Here is a 20,571-nt window from a genome sequence, read left to right as displayed (position 1 = left end):
GCAGCTGACCAATGTGCTTTAGAGCATCAGATAAAACAAAAACAAGCAAAACAATTTAAAAAATATCACAGATGAAATCAGACACAAATTATCAACAGGATATCAAAAGAAAAACAGAACAACAACAGAAGTCGAATTTAAAAATTAATCATCAAGGGACATTAAAAATATAATGGAAAATGGAAAAATGGAAAAATAATGAGTTTTAAGCAAAGGTCTGAAAATCTGTATTGTAGGAGCAGATCTAATATGAACTGGTAACCTGTTCCAGAGTTTAGGACCCGCGACAGCAAAGGCACCTTCACCTCTTTGTTTAAGTCTGGCTCTGGGATCATTGAGCAATCTATGACTACCAGATCAAAGAGCTTGAGGGTTATGTGGAGATAGAAGATCAGATAGATATGAGGGGGCTAAGTTGTTTAGGGACTTAAAAACTAAAACTAGGGGTTTGAACTCCACTCTAAACCGGACAGGCATCCAATGTAATGATGCTAACACAGGTGTAATGTGAGTGGATTTACGGAGGCCCAATAAAAGTCTTGCTGACGCATTTTGGACCAACTGGAGATGGGCCAGGGAAGTAGTGTTTATTCCACAATAAAGTGAGTTACAGTGGTCTAACCGTGATGACTGCAGCACCAGATGGGACTTTAGTCTGAGGGCTATTCCTCCATGCTTTCCGCATCTTCTGCGATTTCTGCGTTTCCTCTGGGTTACAGCGCAGGTGGGGCGGCGGAGAAAGGCAGGTATGTCCTCCAAGCAGGGAGGAACACGACAACATGGTCCTTTCAGATCGCAATGTAGATGTTCAATAAAACCTTGAATATCCAAAAGTTGTGCATGTTGGTTGATAGACCCGTTGGGTGGAACAATGATTAATTAAAAGCAACGCAATATAAATAAAAACAAACAAAGTACCAGAGAGACGGCATGACAACAACAACGGCGCCATCTTAAATCCAAAATTCATAAATAATTATGAACAGAAGATCATAAATTAGTTTTCTTCATGTAGCCAGTGGTGTTAATAATGGACAAGGGAAAACACTGGGGATTTTAGCTAAATTCTAAAATAAATATTAAACGATAAATGACAAATAGCCTACATATAATTCATAAATAAAAAATAAACTGCAGTTAGGCGCAACATTCTGAGCAAATCAATAGTAACCTAAGAAATGTATTAAGTATAAGTAAAAACAAAAGCTTAAGACACCTTTAATATGTAGGGGGCAGACAGGTGTGACAGAACAGGTAAGAACAGGCTTTTGCTTCTTTCACTTTCGATACAGGCTTTTTTTGCGGAAGATCCTCTCAGACCCAAAATGTTTTTATTTTGAGATTTTCTAAAAGTTGATATTTTATTGCTTCATTTCATGTTTTGTTCATTCTTTGCAGTATGGCGAGGAGACCAGCAGGTCAGTAAATTCAACTTTCTACATTATTTACTCTGATTTTTGATCTTGCTTTGAGGAAGTAAATGTGTCCTGCAGTGAATTCTACTAATGAATTCACTTCTGTCACGCATAATAATCTGGTGATTATGGCCTATATAACGACAAATGCCAGTGTGATATTAAATAACAAAATTGCACTTTCGTATTTGACAGGTCGCAGAGACGAGACTGAAATGAGTAAGTTCTCCTTCAAAAATTTTTGCATTAATAAGTAACATTAATAACGTTACTTAACTATAAATTATGTATATATGCATGTACAGTATATAATGTATTTATTTATAGAACCTTTTAGTGTTTACAAAGGGATGCAAGAAAGACACAAATAAGAAATATTTGTAAGAACAATATATAATATAAATCATATAACTATATAATGACTGAAATAAATGAACTTTTCCACGACATTCTAATTTATTGAGATGCACCTGTATATATGTATGTTAAATGACACTTAATTTGAAACATTAAGGAGATAAATCAGTGTATGAATTTTAGGGTTAAACGTAGAAATCCGGCTGTTTTCACACTGTTTTATTTTCTCATTACAGGTCTTCTCTTGAATAATGATGGTAAGTTGCCTAATTTGGAGGTATATTTTGATAGTTGGTTTAAGAACTTAATTTGTTTTCAAGTAGGATTTTACAGTAGCATTGATGCATTCCAAAATATTTGTTTGTGCACTGATCTGACAAAATAACAAAAGCGAAGTTAGTGAAGAGAAAAGATCCTGCAGGCCACTTTACATAAAACACACACAATAGTGGACAAAGGAATTCCATTCCACCAAATGAAGTGTTATGTTACTATATATAATAAAATTCAGTATAATTCATACATAATTCAAAGTATAAATGTAATTCAAATGCTGTGCAGACAAGACTCTTGTCTACATCAAAAGCTGCAGTGTAAAAACCAAATACACCTCAAATAAAAGCATAGATTTCTATTTTTCATGCAGATTTTTTTTTTTTTACTCTTTTTAACAAATGAAATATTGACAGATGAAGCTGGCTACTCTAGAGGATCCAATGAACAGCTGAGGTTTATGGTGCTTGGAGGTGATGATGCTCTTATGGATAAAGCATGTGGCACAATCCTGGGAGAAAGAGAGAACAGTGATGCATTTACATTTGGAATATTGAAGCCTAAAACAGCTCACGTTTGTGGACGAGAGGTTTCTGTATTAAAAACTCCATCATACTGGCTGGAACACTTGAAATCATACTACATTCTCAGCAATGGAGTCAAATCTCTGAAAAATGACCTGCAGTACTTTGAATTGCTGTTGTTTCCGGGAACTAATGCTTTTCTGTTAGTAAACGGAGATGTGAAAAACTCTGGTAGTGAGTATTATCTTTTAAAAGCTCTCAGTGGTGTGTTCGGGAAGGAGGTCTTGGACTACTGTGTGGTATTATTTATAGATGAGACTAGGCATGATGATCCAAGAAAGAACACCTGTTTGAAGATGTGTGGAGGCAGATACTACATTTTACAGAACACTGACGAAAGTCTTGATCTGTTATTTAAAAAAACAGGGGCAATGACACAGTGGAAAAGCAGCAATTTTTTCACAAATAATTGGGAATTTTTCAGAAAAGCTGAAAATTATTTTGAAACTGAGTATAAGAAAAAGGAGAATACACTAAGGATAGAATTGGCAGAAAATAAAGAAAGTGTTGAAAATCTAAAGAAGGAAATTAAAGATATGAAAGAACTAGATGCAAAGAAAGATACAGAATTCAATGAGAGAATCAAAGATGAGCTAAATAAACTGGCTGAGTCAAAAGACAGAGAAACAAAGCTACGCAGTGAGTTGGCTGCTCTCAAAAGCAGTGAAAACCAGATGAAGGAGAAGCTAAAACAAGAGATGATCATTCATGAAGACAGAGAAAAACAGCTACGCACTGAGTTGGCTGCTCTCAAAAGCAATGAAAACCAGAAGGAGGAGAACTTCCAGAAGCTAAAAGAAGAGATGATCATTCACGAAGACAGAGAAACAAAGCTACGCAGTGAGTTGGCTGCTCTCAAAAGCAGTGAAAACCAGACAAAGGAGAAGCTAAAGCAAGAGATGATCATTCACAAAGACAGAGAAAAACAGCTATGCACTGAGTTGGATGCTCTCAAAAGCAGTGAAAACCAGTCAAAGGAGAAGCTAAAACAAGAGATGATCATTTACAAAGACAGAGAGAGACACTTAAAAGATGATAAAATTAAACTTCAGAGAGACAAAGAGAAACTTCAGAGAGAAGTGGAACAGCTCAAGGACAATAAAAAGCAGTAATCTGACTGCAGCAGAAGTTAAAGAAGTGTTTCTACTTTCCAAATTACAATCAGAATGTAATGTGATCCAGAGAGAGGAAGACGTACGAGTCAAAGAAAAAGAGCTGCATGAGAAAGAGAGAGAACTGGATAGAAGAGTCGAGGAATTGGATAAAAGAGAGAGATCTGGATGAACGAGAGAAGCAGCTGGAGATCAGAGAGAGAGAGAAGTGAGACAGAGAGATCCTGGATCTAGTGAACATTGAAGGAGTGGAATCCTGGATTCATCACGGCCTTCATAAAATATATGAATTATCCTTTTGCATGATTATTGATCAAGTTCTTAATCAGTATTTAACTTCATATATTGCTAGTTGATTGAATAAAATTATTATTTACCATACACCAGTGAGTAGACATTGAAAATATATGTGTATAAATAACCTACTCTCCCTTAGTGAGAAGTTGTAATGTGTTACTAGGTTTTTAGGAGTTTTTATTTTCTCCATTGGGTCACTGTGACTGCCCAAGTTTGGCTGTCCAGGTTCAGATTCAGGGCTGAACCAGCCAACCTTGAAGTAGATAAGTGTTTTGTGCGCATGTCTGTCTGTGCAGGGCTCGTCTCCAGGGAGATGTGGAGACGGCACCCGAGGAGTAAGCATTCATATGGAGATCTGTCGTCAGCCGAATGACCTGTTACGTCTGACCCCTGATCGCTTGTCACCTAAATAATCACCAGGAGATCTGTTTTGAACTAGACATCCATGTGTGGAGATTTTCTAAGTTTATCTATGTTCTAGCCAATCAGAATTCTTCCTACCTATGCGTTGACGTAATTAGCAACCTCTGTTAGAGTAGAATTGGTGGTGTCTTGAGCATGTACGCAGAGCGGCCTACGAACTCCTTGAGAGTATTGAAGCTGATTTCTGCTGATGAGACTGCAAACTATTTTCTTCAGTAAATTTTTCTTCAATAGACTTCATCTCTGACTCCTGGTCTTCATTCATCATACCTGGTCCTTGGGTTTTAACTGTAAATTCCCCTACACTCTTAAGAAAAATGGTTCTAAACAGTACCAGAAAAGGGTTCTTCAGCTTGTAACAACAGCAGAACCCTTTATGGTGCTAAATAGAAAAGCTGTTTGGCTAATGTTGCAGTGAGCTTGTGTATGTTAATTAACATGATTTTATGTTTACGCGGCGCGATACGCAACGTAAAGCGTAAAAAGACAGTATAAGTCATTATAATCAGTAATTATGTCCACTGGATGCAACAAATGCCTCGTTTATAATGGGTTTTCATGTTTATGTCTTGTCGCTCCGGGACATGCATCACAGTATGGTGAGGGGCGTAACATTTCCGTCACACGCTTGAGGTATTCAGCCAATCACAACACACTGGATAGCTGGCCAATCACAGCACACCTCGCTTTTCAGACCGATGAGCTTTGTAACAATCGAAAACATGTGGAAAATAATGTGTTTTTAAACCTTAAACCGCATAAACACATTGCATTACACCAAATACACAACATAATGTTCTTTTTAGCAACACCATATGACCCCTTTAAGCTTAAATCTTTCCAAAACATGCTTAGCAGGATAAATTCTATGCAGTATTCACACTAAGACACTTCTTTAATTTTGTTATTTTTGTTAAAGAAAGTAAAACACAACCTAAATGTATGGTTGCTTGCTACAAAGAATCCTTAGATCCTTCATAATTCAACTCGGTGCACATCTGGATGTTTCTTTTATCTGACAAACCCAGAGAATCAGCAAAGCAGCTTTCAGACGCAGTCAGTGAGGTTCGACACCACAGTTCTGTGTGCTTGAGAAAAACTACAGCACCACAACGCCTTATCGATATTACCGTTTTCATTTTTAACTTTCGATATTTGCATTCACTTGTGATGTTTATATTATTTGGGTGTAATCTGCAAAACAAATTAAACATTTAAATATATTGAAATGCTAAAATAGGCGAGTTTTTTCAGAAAATCTTAGAAAAACCAAGGATCTTTTATTGGTAGGTTTATACTGTTCAACTGAATGGACTTGAAATGTCAGGCAAAAATTATTGACCTCTGTGACTTGACTGTATTTTTACTTGCAGGTTAAAATGGGGGCAACAGGGGTGAGTATAATTTAAGCATTTGATACAGTTTACTATATTCAGCTTTATGGCCTTCATAAGTAATTTACATTCATAGATGATGCAGTTGTTTATAAAAACAAAACGTTGTGATAGTAATTCTACTTATGTGATACTTTACCATTACATTTGTTCATTTAGCAACAATAGTTCTGAGCTTCTTGAGCTTCTGAGCTTCAACAATAGTTCATTTAGGAAACTTTTAAAGTTACTCATGCAGGTTGAATTCAGGTAAATTGAGACATACTTAAAAAGTAGCTCAGTTAACCTGAATTCATCCTTGATTGCTGCCGACATAACGGCTACATTTGAGGTTTTGGTTTATACTTAATGAAGAGTGCAATACTCATACGTGGATCAGAGACTTGTATCAGAGATCTCTGCCAGCACAGTTAACTAATCATTAAAAAAATTATGCAAGACTTTTTCACAAAACATTTGGAGTGTTTTAGAAAATATATTTGAAGAATCTGATGCTGATCTCAGAGGAAAATGTAACTATTTGACGAGGTGGCGATTTCATATGAATTTGATGTAAATCAAACATTTTTAGAAAAAAAATGTGAGCATGAAGGCCTGCCTCTAACCCCACTTCTAAACATAACCATCACTGCGGCGTGAGCAAATTGTACAAAGACTTATGAATTAAATCACATAATTAGCCACTAAAACAGTTATGAATTGCCATGAAATTGTGTTAGAATGTGAGAAAAGATTATTAATAAGCTGAGGAAAAATGGACAGAATTTAGAAGATATAAAAATAAGCTGTATGTTACCAAAGGCAGATTGATGACAGGATGAGTAGCGTTCCTTTTGCTCGACCAGAGCTAAACAAATACACATTTATTGAATTCACTGTAAGTCATTTTGGTGAAAATAATGATTTTCCCAATGAATGAATGAATGAGTGTGAATGCGAAATAATCTGTGATAAGCAAAGTATAAAAAAAACACATAATATTAAAATTGTAATGTTGCATCATACAGTCAAGTCCACCACCTGTAAGAACTCCATCTGAGGAGAAGAAGAGAGAACAAGAAAGAAGAGAGAAAGAAATGGGTGCTCTTCAAGTACGTCATGAATTGCCAGAGGCATCAGGAGCAGCAGCAGCAGAAGACCGACCGGACACAAGCTCAGGTGAGATGACACAATGCACTGAAAAAATGTACATTGGTCCCACATGAATCAATTAGATTCACATAATTTCAACATGACGGAATGAAGTCATTTTTCAGTGACCTGATTAAGTAGACTCGAAATTGATCTTACTGTGTATGCTTTTCTGACAGAATTAATTTATTCAGTTTTATATATTTTTTGTCACATGACTGAATTATATGATTGTTCAAGTTATTGGTTATCAATAGCACATATCAGCATGCTAAATACTAAGCATTAAACACTCTGAGAGCAGACAAGTCACAACATGCCCTGTACCAGCCCACACATAAGCAAATGCTCCACTCTTCTCCACAATGGTAACCCAGTGTAATTTAAACAGTTCTAATAATGCCAACATAATTGAATATTAAACACTATCAAGTTTCCCCTCTTTTCATCTTACTCAAAAACATATAAAATAACATTTAAATAACACATAACTGTTTTACTCTCCTCATTAAGTCCCAAGCAAAGCATGCTGGGAACTACAGTTTCAGAAAAAATAATTGATTTGGTCACATTCATCCTGAATAATTGAATCTAGTACATTAAGCACATTTTAGAGAATTATATTAATCTAAAACAAAGAAATCAAGTTTAGCAGAGAAACACAATTTTGCTGCATAGATCGCAAATAATATGATCTGATGAGTAAATTAGACGATATGTGTTTTCCTGTTTTCTCCATGTGGATGGAACACAACTGGCAGACCAATCTTCAATGAAGTGTTTCAAAGAAACACAAGAGATGCTGACTGAAGCACTGAAACCTGTGCGACGTAACAGCAACGAATTCAATCCCCCTAACAGTAAGAATTATTTTATCGATGCACATTTCAATGGACATGATGACAGAGGATCATGAAATAATTATAATTTCATAGGATACACTAAACTTTCACTTTTGATGCCAGATCACACACTGGGCCTCCAGTGAAAAGATACTGAATAATGTTATCAAATCACAACTCTGCACAACGCAGACCATTGAAATAAATCCAGCATACATTTAAAGTACACCTGTAATAGACCTGTATTTTTACTCATTGTTGCAAGCAACACATTACAAGTAACACACACCACATCATCAAAATTATTTTAGTGTCATTTATTGACTGATAAAATCATTTGAAAACCTCTCTCTTCCTCACAGCTTTGTAAGACAGACCTATGCAATGCATGAGTTGAGCAAATATCTGCATGAGATCCGTTGATATAATAAAAAAAGCCATTGGAAACACATTTCAGTGTTAGAGTCACATTTGGATGCAAAGTAATAGTAACAGATTAATGTAGAATTACATTTACAACAAATGTTGCTGGAAGAAAAAAAAGATATGGCATCTAAATAGTCTGTCTGTCTATTTTCACCAGTGCCTGAAAGTGAGGCCAAACCTCCAGCTACTCCCTGAACAGACCACGATTGGCAAGTTGTAGGATTCTCCAGGTTTCCAGTGAAGGTTGAGTACAAATGATCAATTGATTCATCAGTTGATATATACGATATGATATATAGTTTTATTGTTAGACAAAGACTGAATTTTATTTTTCTTGCATGATAGTATGTTCATTCACAATTACTACCACAGAGATCACCAGATCTTTACAAACTCTTATAACAAAACACAACGTTTCACAAGTTAGTGGAGTTTAGATTTTCCATATTCAATTCTAAGACAGCTTGATGCACAAAAGAGTGTTTTAAGTCTAACAGGTCAGGTCAGAAACAATTTTATTGGCCAGCCTCAAGAGGCTCTTCTGATAAGATAATTCATGTACCTTTTCAAGAGGCTGCCCTGCTATCTTTGAGCTCATTTTTATTCAGTTCAGCAGCTTTGTATTTAACCTTAAATGACAGACTCATTTACCAAATGGATTTACAGTACTGTAAAACACTCATGATCTTAGACATAATAATAAAACAATCTGTTTTCTTGCTCCACAGGACCTTAGTCGAAGAAAATAAATGATCTGCCTGGTCTTGTTACACATACTGTCTCTATGATCTTCCAAAGATAACATAACATCTATCATTATTCCTAGATACTTATATGTTACTACCTACTGTATAACAACTGTTTAAGTGTGATTACTGTGTTTATTATGTGTATGTATAGTGGTGTTTTCTGTGAAGCATGTTTGATGCTGCTTCTGTTTAGCATTTTTTGCTTACCTATATGTATCAAAAAAAGAAAGAAAATGCTATGCACTTTATAAGATTATGCACTTGATAAGATTAATACTTGTAAATCATGATAAGATTAAATATTGTTAGCAGTAGCACATTCATATTATATATATATATATTATAATATTTTTTTTTTTTGGCCAGAAGACACTAAAGGTGAAGTACATCACCTTTAAAGGAACACTCCACTATTTTTGAAAATAGGCTCTTTTTCCAACTCCCCTAGAGTTAAGCAGTTGAGTTTTGCTGTTTTCGAATCCATTCAGTCGATCTCCGGGTCTGGCGGTAGCACTTTTAGCTTAGCTTAGCATAGATCATTGAATCTGATTAGACCGTTAGCATCTCGCTCAAAAATGACCAAAGCCTTTCTACATTTTTCCTATTTAAAACTGGACTCTTCTGTAGTTCCATCGTGTACTAAGACCGACGGAAAATTAAAAGCTGCGATTTTCTGTGTAATATCATTGCGCCTGCTGCACTCATGGTACGGCAGCAAAGTTTTTGATTATTACGCCGGAATGAGAGTATAGTTCCTAGATATATCGGCCTAGAAAATCACAACTTTTCATTTTCTGTCGGTCTTAGTACACGATGTAACTACAGAAGAGTCCAGTTCCAGATTCCAAGCAGGTGGTTTTTGGGCAGCTGAATATCAGGGAAGTAAAGTCAATATTAACTCAGTGGAGGAAATGTAAATAACATTTGTGAATGTTTAAAGACAATGCAGAAACATAATATGTTCCACCTAATATGTATTCCACTTAATAAAAATGTTTTGCTTTTTGATCTTGTCGTTTAAGAAGTTTAAAACATACAGTATTCACTTTTTTTTGTATATTTGTCTAATTGCAAAATTGTAGAATTTGACCCAGTTGCATTTTGAGCTACAGTATAGTTCATTATAGTGATTCTTAAACTGACAATATCAATATTAAATCATTTTGAAGGCTGCAGTTGGGCTATGTGTTATTTTATGTACAATAATTAGCCCTGTCTTTCTCTGTTGGATCAGCACACGTTTAGGCTGCTCATCTATAGAGTGACAATAATGTCAGATAACGGTCGAATAATAGTGTTAATGGAACTAACGCAGTGATGTAACTGTAGGTTGAGTATATATGTGAAATACCTGTGATTAAAGCATCTACACATTCTTAGAGCCTGGGAGGGTAAAGATCAAGTCATGCTATATATGGTCTAGTAGTACCATCTAGTGAAACTGAGTAGTGGTGTATTAAAACAGCAAATATTCTGTCATTTACCCTAAAGTCGTATGACTTCTGCTGAACATAAAAGGGAAAATTGAGTGAATTCTCAAACAATTGCCTGCACGCGGCTGTCCTTTTTTTTATGCTTTATTAATTCAATGCTACAAGAACATGAGGTATTACATATTCACATGATTGAATTAACATTAGCTGCCAGAGAAAAGAGAAAAAAGGAAGAAAACTACATAAGGTTCAATGCTTTCAGAGCATTACATGTTTTCAATGCTTTTTTGTTTTTTGTTTGTTCCAAGAGATTTACATATAAAGTCATTTATAAAATGTGCAAAATTTGGTTTACTTTGAGCCCACTTCTTCTTATGTATATAAAAAAATAAACAAATGTATAATATGTTGTTCTTTACCATTCAAATTTTCGTTTTCTGTATAATAAAAAATTCTATCATACACTCCATTTTTCTGTTGATATAGAATTCCAAATCCTTCCAAAATATTCTTGAGTAAATACAATGAAAAGATGCAAAATAGTTTCTTTTTCTTGAACACAAAATTCACATGTATAGGAAATATTACGCTTAAATCTTTTCCAAAAACATGCTTAGCAGGATCAATTCTATGCACAAAATACTTATACTGATAATTATTTTGTAAGACACTTCCTTCATTTTGTTATTGATACAAAAGTTATTTGGCAGTTTCCATGCTTTAACCCAAGAGATATTACCAAATAAAGAAGACCAAAAAAATCTTGCTGCAGGTTAGGACACAGAACACTGAGCATTATAATGCGTGCGCGAGCCCTCCTGATGAAGAAATGGACGTAATGCGGAGGTTGCACGGACGGCACGCGCTGGGCAGCTCTACATCGGTCTGAGAAAGCAGGCTTACACCGCGAGAGAGACTGACAGGCATTGAATTAACACAAATGCTTACACATATGTAGCCTATAGTTAAAATAGCATAAGCATTACACGACATAGACCGAGACCGCTGCTCAGGATCCTGCGTCAGAACAGGCAAGAAAAAGCTTTTCCTTTCACTTTCGATTTAGAAATAATGCAGATGTTTGTAATGGGCTAGTTTAGGCTATTGATTCTTGTCCAGGGTTTGTTCACAGCACGCGACAGTGCAGCAGGTATTTGTGAAAACGAATGTCTTGTGCTTATTTTATTAATATTATTGATTAATTTAATTTCATCTATTTTAATTTGTTTTGCCTCTAAATAATTGTAATTTATGTTTGGCGCCATCTGGTGTAGATTATACCAGAGGATCTGACTAAATATGGACAGATTTGGTGCGACAACATGAAAAACAAACCATAAATATCACTAAAAAATTGCGATGTGCCAACGATGGTTGTGGAAATAGCCAGAAAAATGAAAGTGTTGCCAGATCTTGCAAGAGTTATTGAGAAGGGACAGTAATGAATTAGAGAAAGAATAAATGCTTACTCATTTATGAGCATAGGAAACATATGAGCAATAGAAAGCATCAGTTTAGCAAGGCCAAATAATGCAATTTAATAATTATAAGTAAGACACTACAGGCTAAATCATTGTTTATTCACGCATTGCTCAGGTTTGAGATTTGGGGCTATTTGGCTTTTCATAAAGTGTTGTTTTAAACTGCTGGAAAAAAAACGTGTTTATTTTATTACACTTTTTGTCTATTTGTCTGTAGGCTATCTTTAAAGGCCATGAGTTTGTTTGTTTTTTTCTCCACTTATATAGGCTACACCACATTTATGCAAAACTAATGCTTCATTTGTCTCGTAACAGAACAGTTAGTCAGCAGAGTTGTCTAATACCCAAAACCCGTTCACAGCAAGTCTTGTCTGGTACCCAAAACTGTGTTAAAAACACTTTGAAATGGAGCCATTCATCTCTTGAAAGCACAGATAAGACTAAACAAGAATAGAAAAATTATATAAAAAAATAAAATAACATACCATAAATGACTAATCAATTAAATGAGTATATAAATGGTTTAAACGATTATTATATTTTACAATAATAAAATGATTAAATGATAAATAATTATAAATGAATGAATGAATAAAAGAAAGAAAGTAAAACACAACCTAAATGTATGGTTGCTTGCTACAAAGAATCCTTAGATCCTTCATAATTCAACTCGGTGCACATCTGGATGTTTCTTTTATCTGACAAACCCAGAGAAGCCAGTGAGGTTCGACACCACAGTTCTGTGTGCTTGAGGAAAACTACAGCACCACAACGCCTTATCGATATAACTGTTTTCATTTTTAACTTTCGATATTTGCATTCACTTGTGATGTTTATATTATTTGGGTGTAATCTGCAAAACAAATTAAACATTTAAATATATTGAAATGCTAAAATAGGCGAGTTTTTTCAGAAAATCTTAGAAAAACCAAGAATCTTTTATTGGTAGGTTTATACTGTTACTGAATGGACTTGAAATGTCAGGCAAAAATTATTGATCACTGTGACTTGACTGTATTTTCACTTGCAGGTTAAAATGGGGGGAGCAGGGGGGAGTATAATTTAAGCATTTGATACAATTTACTATATTCAGCTTTATGGCCTTCATAAGTAATTTACATTCATAGATGATGCAGTTGTTTATAACAACAACACGTGATATAGTAATTCTTCTGTGATACTTCACCATTACATTTGTTCATTTAGCAGATGCTTTGATTCAATGTGACTTACAAATGAGGAATAGGTGTAAATATATTATTAAACTTTTAAAGTTACTCATGCAGGCTGAATTCAGGTAAATTGAGACATACTTAAAAAGTAGCTCAGTTAACCTGAATTCATCCTTCATTGCTGCCGACATAACGGCTACATTTGAGGTTTTGGTTTATACTTAGTGACTTGTTTGCATTATTTCTGCATTATTTTATTTATTTGTAAGACTTTTTTATGACTAAATTTGGTAATGGGAGAGTAAAAATATTTTTAAAATGTACACCGTTCAAACTAGGCTGCTTATGTTGAAGTGTTTGGGATGTGGCTTTTAATGATGAGACCTTTTTTGTAATCAGGCTCTCAAAAAGTATATAACAATTTGGATATAGATTTATCGGCCAACATATCGGTTATCGGCTTTCAAAAATAAAGAATAATCGGTTATCGGTATCGGCCAAAATTTTCATATCGGTGCATCCCTACTTAATGAAGAGTGCAATACTCATACGTGGAGCAGAGACTTGTATCAGAGATCTCTGCCAGCACAGTTAACTAATCATTAAAAAAATTATGCAAAGACACTACAAGACTTTTTCACAAAACATTTGGAGTATTATATTTTAGAAAATATAAAACATATTTTAAGAATCTGATGCTGATCTCTGAGGAAAATGTAACTATTTGACGAGGTGCAACTTTCTTTCATTGAACTTAATCTGCCTGTTTCTGTCGGGTCTCGGGTCTGATCACCTGTCTCTTGTTGTCTCGGTGTTTGTGTGTTGTGCGTGACTTGTTTTGACAGCTCGCCACGTGAGCATGTCAGCATGATCGTTGTCCCCGCCCTCCTTGTTTCACACCGGGTTCTGGTCATCTCATTAGCTTCCCCTTATAGCTCCTCGTGTTTCTCTGTATGCTGTCAGTTTGTTGTGATTATTCCCTTGCTCTGACTGTCCGTGTATTATCGCTCACCAGTTCTGTCTTGTCTCGTCCAGGCTCCAGTGCTCGTAGCAGTCTGTTATTGTGTCCCTCACCTCTCTGTGCGTTCAGGAACCGTGGGCTACCTCCGGCATCCGCCTACCCTGGGACTCCGCGGTCTCGTTGTTGGGCTTCTCAGCCTCTCGCTCGGATTAGCGGGCTGCCCCTCCGGCTCCGTCTGCTCTGCCGCTGTTGCGGCTTGTTCCAGCCACTGCTCTCCACCCGTCAGTGTGGTTGGGGTTTCCACGATCACACGAACTGTCCGCGAAGGCGCTTACTGCCCGCGGTGATATCTCTGCACAATAAAGCACCTGTTGAACCCGCACCTGAATCCAGCCTCGTTGTACCCTAACAGTTTCTTTATATTGTTTTGGAGATTTTAACAGTATTGTGATCTGATTTTTGATGTTGCCTTTTTAGATTGACACAAACCAACATCACAGATTTCATAATGTCCATTGCTAATATACTGAAGTTTCAACTGTTGTTAAGTAATTTGCTGGAGGATGATGTCATTATTGAAAGGGATATTTAGGCCAAAAATTAACATTCTCTCATTTATTCACCCTCACGACACTCTGTGAATGGAGGCCTCAGATATTGCAGGTATATGTAAGTTAATAAAAAGCTGAAAGTGACCGAGGCCAAATACCAAAACTTTGCAAACCAAATTTTTATTGTAAATCTTAATCTGTAGATGGAAAACAAGCTAATGTACATTCAAAAGCGCTTCGTATATTAAGGCAGCCTATGTATTGTTTATGGAGCAGATAAAATGTATATAATTTGTCTCATGCTTAAAAATTATTTAAAGGCTGAAATGTGAGGTTTATCCTTTTTTAATAAACCTTTAATTTTTTCAAACTTTATTTGAACATGTAGTACATGTTAGTAGATAACATGTTGTAAGGATAAAAGAAACTAAATTACTTTGATCTCCTGAGAAACAGACAATACACTGGCATCTTCAAGACACCCCACAGAGGGGTGGTGCAGGAAACGTCTCTCTCACATATGCATCAGTGCCTTTTCATCTCCTCCCTCCACTGGATTCACTCAGAATGGTCAAGAATATAATGTTCTATATGAATGCAAATAAGATTTACAGTCATGTTTAGTTTCATTTGAATAGTTTCGGGGCGAGTGGTACAATGGTCGTAATCTTACAAAAGTAGACTAAAAGATAATACAGATCCTAAGAGTTAAGAGATACTTTGATTACTGTAGAGGGTCATTCCATGCAAATTACCTTCTGTTCCCATTGAGGTGTAAACCACCCAGGTCTGGGACCTGGGTTAATGTAAATTCCAATTGTTTGTACCTGCCTCCATTTGGGGGATGTTTTATCTTGGTTTTGTATTTAAAGGATTGCAGCAAAAGGGTCAGGGCGATTCTGTAGTCAGAGAGCCCATAGTATGGAGTGTCTCCAAAGACTCTGTACTATGCATTTTCTAAAAGGTCAGGTATGCATCTTACTCTTAGATTTGTCTATGATAATTTGATGTATCATATTGATTTGATATCTTTGAATTGGCTATGTAGATAATTGGCATGATACATATTTACCTGACTGATAATAAACTGTTACATTTGATCTATTCTGACTTACTCTGAAATTATTTCCTCAAGTAGATTAAGTGAATGCATATCTGCAAATATGCGACCAGGGTTACGTGCATACTAGATCTCAGGTTTAGATGAAGCATGGGGCGCATCAGGTGAGATCATGGGTTTCTGACTAACCGCTTGACCTTAGTTTAAGTTGTACTCAGTTACGTTAACCATGTATATGATTTCAGAGTTAATTAAGTTGTACGTATTTATACTAACTATCAGGGTCTAACTGCTGATTAATGCTTGGAGTGTTAATTAAGTTGTATGTAGTTATACTAACTATCGGGATCTAGAGAGGGGTTCTAGAAGAACCGCTGATTAATGTTTGAGCATTACATGGATAACTGTAGGGGGCTAAACAGACCTACTATTTAAAGCATATTAAATAGTATTAGCCACGAACCTCTGAATAAGGATCAAACTGGCGAGTTTAAGCGATGTAGATTCCTAATGAATGAGTAAATATAAGTAAAGAGTTAACTAGAATAATCAAATGTCAGAATAATTAGAGACCGACAAACAACCAATTTGCCTTTCAACCTAAATTCGAGGTCATACTAAAATGGAGTCAGATTAGATAATAAAATGGAGTCAGATTTGAGTTAAACCTAAATTGAATAACTCTGCGCCCTGAAAAGACCGAACACGCAAGTGACCTTCATCCGCCACTGGATACCTTCCTTGGGCCAAGTGTGTGGACCTTACAATGTTATGTTGTAACATACATTTTTGCTTTTTTAAAATCCATCCATAATATTTAATGTCATTATTTTAATGTTTATGAGCACAAAAAAATGTGTTTTGTGGTGTTAATTTTTTTGATTTTCAAAATGAAACTTGGTGAAATGATTTCAGTGCATTTATGAGTTATTTTTAAACATGTCCAGTCTATTGTAACGATACTGTGATAATATTGATAACCGTGATCATTTTGGTCACTATAATCATGATATGAAATTTTCATACCCTTTCATCTTTTTGTAAAATACCTCACAGATTCCAAGCAGGTGGTTTTTGGGCAGCTGAACATCAGGGAAGTAAAGTCAATATTAACTCAGTGGAGGAAATGTAAATAACATTTGTGAATGTTTAAAGACAATGCAGAAACATAATATGTTCCACTTATGTTTTTATCCCACTGATGAGGAGAAGATTAAATAAGGAAAGAGTATAAATGAGGATTTCTGCTATATGAAGAAATATAAATATTCAAAGAAATCTTTTTCATTGATTATCACATTATTCTTATATTTATATTCTACAGATAAAGACTGTTTGTTATTAAGTGTCACTTCCTCTTTTCTGGACCTCATGCCTTTCTGCTGGAGAAAATTATCTTTTTTTTAATTGTCTCTGGGAAGGAGGCTTTAGATTATTACATGATATTGTTCATGCTCAAGGTTGATGAAAAAACAGCTGTGTTAAGATGTGCTGTCATCTGTACGAACACTTATCAAAATGTTGAGGGAATCCAAAATAAAGACTCAGACTTTTTCAGAAATAATTGAAACTACTACCTAAATGCCAAATGTTACTTTCAAACAGAGTTTGAAGTTGAAAGAGAAGTGGCAGGAGAATTCTTAGAAAACAAAGAGAGACAATTTACAGAATTAGAACGAAAGCATACAGAGAGAGTGAGAGAATCGAAAAATGCTCACGAGAAGGACCTAGAGACCTTAAAGCACAATCTAATCTCTTAAAGGGGTCATAGGATGCTACATGCACTTTTACAAGCTGTTTGAACTGAAATGTGTGTTGGCAGTGTGTGTACACAACCACCCTATAATGATAATTTTCTTTTTTTTTTAATTTCATTTAAAAATCTGGTTAAATGTTTTCCTCTTTCTCAAATCGAGCTGATCTCAGATGCCTGTCAGTGTGACGTCACACAGACAGGCCCCTCCCACGATAGTTTGATTGACAGCAGTGTTTCAGCACAGACTGGACTGGTGTCTTACCTTAGCTCCGCCCCTGAGTGAGCTGTCATCAGTCCACCATTGTTTCACCGCCGGAGCAGATGTAGACAAGAATGACTCCTGAGCGATCGAGGTCTTCTGTTGTTGGATGTAATAATGAACATAGCAGTCGTCATTTACTCCCGACATCTGAGCCGCTGAAGACGCAGTGGATTACATTTGTTTCTGAAGGGAATGCTCCCCCGATCTACATAAATGCGTCTATGTTTGCGCGAATCATTCATGATCCAGCCTCATCTACAGAAGTGAGTATGATGTTTTGTAATGAATCTTTACAAATCGCCTTTCCTAGTAATGTGCTAATTAGCAAGTTTTACGATGAATGCGGCTAAAGTAAACAGTCTCTCTGAAAACCAAAGGGAAGAACGAATAGAATGACTGGCAAACAGACAACCATTACATTCAACAACTCACAAGGAACTAAAGAAAAACTAGGGCTATATATACAGTATATACACAGGGGGCTAACAAGCTTAACATGATAAGACACACCTGGGGAGACTAATCAAGGGGAACCAATGAACAAACCGACTACAAACTGACTACAAACACCACGGGAGACAGGAAGTGACAAAAGTCCAGGGCAAGGCACAGAGAGCATGAAACAAAAACAAGAAAGAGTTCATTTGTGAGGAGAGCAATCACATTTATTTTCTAAAACCGAAATAAAACTGAACACCTCAAAATTACAAACAAAAAACAATATCTTTCAAAAAGGTCTCTTCAGTATAATGGATAAATAAAATAATGTTAAGTAAAATTAAAAAGCCGAAGCCTTCTAGCAGTGGATGTGCTAGTTTGGGCCTCATTGCCGGCTGCAGTCACGTCCTCATCTCGTATATAAAACACCTCTGATTCACAAATACTTGCTAAGGAACTCGCATTCACATAAAGTAGCCTTGTTGACAAGTTTGGGTGAGTGAGGGCAAAACGCACAAGATACAGTACTTTCAGTGACCTGTAATAGGCAGTATCACGTCTTTTGTAGCAGAAATAAACTGCTGCAGAAAAAGCTAGGTCCATGGAAGATGTAATGTGTAACTGCAACACTCATTTCAAATGTAGTGGAGTAAAGAGTACAGATACTCATTCAAAAATGTAGTGAAGTAGAGAGTAAAAGTTGTTAATATCTTTGATACTCAGTACTCAGTAACTACAAAGTACCCGAAAAGATACTCAAGTACAGTAACTAAGTACATTTACTCCAATACTTTACACCTCTGGGAAAATGACAAAAACGGCTTGATCTGAAAAGAGCTGTTTATGACCGGGTAAAAAGGGTGTTGTTTTACACTACCATTGAGAAATTGTAACCAAACTATGTTACAGACTTTTCATTAAGACCCTAAAGAATCATATCAACTTGTGGAAAATGGGCATCCTATGACCCCTTTATGGGAGGATTTGAATGCTGAAAGTGAAACAATTGTCTCTGAAGATGAAAACAGTCAACTTCAAAAAGATGTGATGCACAGGTATAATAAAAAGAAAAAAGTCAGAGAGTGGCCTAATGCAAACAAAATAGCAACTGCAGGCCATAGAACAACATTTGCATGAGAGAAAGAGAGAAACGAGAGAAGTTAGTTGAGGCCAGAGAGAGAACTGTCCAGTCCAGCGGATCAAAACATGAGCATCATTCCAGTTTTCACATCTTTACAACTACACAAAGTAAGATTATAGAAATATATAGATATTTTAACTCAGTAGTTAGTCCTATTAAAAGTGCCACTTAATTTGGGCTAGAACTGAATAATGTAATAAATAATAAACTGACGAAATTCAGTCGCAGTGCAGAACACACGCACACACACGCACGCACACACACATCTTAGACTGTGTGTGGTTAAAATAGAATGAACATTAGCCTACAATACATAGATCCAGACTGCTGCTCCGGATCCTGGTGTGTGTCACAAATGGCCGTGTACGCTATTTCACCGATATTTTTTCCCCCTAAATAACCATTTTTGTTGATTCTTGATTCTTTTGTTGATTTTGTCACACAAAGCGCAGTGTTGCCAGATTTAGCATGAGTCAGAGTTTTGAATCATAGAAAGAATTAAGTCATTCATGAGCTTAGGAAACATATAAACAGACAGCATCAACTTAAATACTTAAATTACTAATTAAAATTTATAATTAAGGTAAGACACTACAGGCTAAAACTTTTTATTTTTATTATTTTTTTTATGCATTGTTCAATTATGAGATTTTGGCAATTTGGCTTTTAATAAAGTGCTGTTTCAGACTAGTACTATAGTCGATGTGTACCTGTAGATTTCAGTTTCACTTCATATCTTTAAAAACCATTAGATTTCTACATACAGGTACATCTAAAAAAATCAGAATATCATGAAAAAGGTCAATAATTTTTGTCACTCATTTCAGAAAGTGAAACCCATATATTATATAGATTCATTACACATAGAGTGAAATATTTCAAGCCTTTATTTCTTGAAATTTTGATGATTATGGCTTACAGATAATGAAAACCCAAAATTCAGTGTCTCAGAAAATTTGAATATTGTGAAAAAGTTCAATATTGGAAAGTCATGGTGTCACACCCTAATCAGCTAATTACCTCAAAACACCTGCAAAGGTTTCCTGAGCCTTTAAATGGTCTCTCAGTCTGGGTCAGTAGGCTACACAATCATGGGGAAGACTGCTGACTTGACAGTTGTCCAGAAGACAGTCATTGACACCCTCCACAAGGAGGGTAAGCCACAGAAGTTCATTGCCAAATAAGCTGGTTGTTCACAGAGTGCTGTATCCAAGCATATTCATAGAAAGTTGAGTGGAAGGAAAAAGTGTAGTAGGAAAAAGTGCGGTAGGAAAAAGTGCACCAGCAAGAATTTGGGGGAGCTTCACAAGGAG

At 35.8% G+C, this 20,571-nt stretch overlaps 1 protein-coding gene across 1 annotated transcript; it reads left to right on the top strand.

The window, feature by feature from the left end:
* Nucleotides 1-1,399: 1,399 nt before the first annotated feature.
* On the top strand, nt 1,400-4,377 carry LOC107568535 (golgin subfamily A member 6-like protein 2). Its single transcript, XM_016254497.1, has 6 exons — nt 1,400-1,418; nt 1,611-1,634; nt 2,009-2,029; nt 2,462-3,737; nt 3,812-3,949; nt 4,335-4,377. Exons 1-6 carry the CDS (start codon nt 1,400-1,402, stop codon nt 4,375-4,377), a joined length of 1,521 nt encoding a protein of 506 aa, XP_016109983.1.
* The last annotated feature ends 16,194 nt before the right edge of the window (nt 4,378-20,571 follow it).

This window comes from Sinocyclocheilus grahami, unplaced genomic scaffold, assembly GCF_001515645.1.
Source record: "Sinocyclocheilus grahami isolate Dianchi unplaced genomic scaffold, SAMN03320097.WGS_v1.1 scaffold1255.1, whole genome shotgun sequence".
In the NCBI taxonomy this organism is placed as follows: Eukaryota; Metazoa; Chordata; class Actinopteri; order Cypriniformes; family Cyprinidae; genus Sinocyclocheilus; species Sinocyclocheilus grahami.
Note: the sequence above shows the minus strand (reverse complement) of the source record. Positions and strands in the feature narration are given on the sequence as shown.

Coding starts and splice junctions, on each gene's coding strand:
- LOC107568535 (XM_016254497.1), top strand. Junction 1,635..2,008: donor CAGAGACGAGACTGAAATGA/GTAAGTTCTCCT, acceptor TTCTCATTACAG/GTCTTCTCTTGAATAATGAT. Junction 3,738..3,811: donor CTCAAGGACAATAAAAAGCA/GTAATCTGACTG, acceptor AATGTGATCCAG/AGAGAGGAAGACGTACGAGT.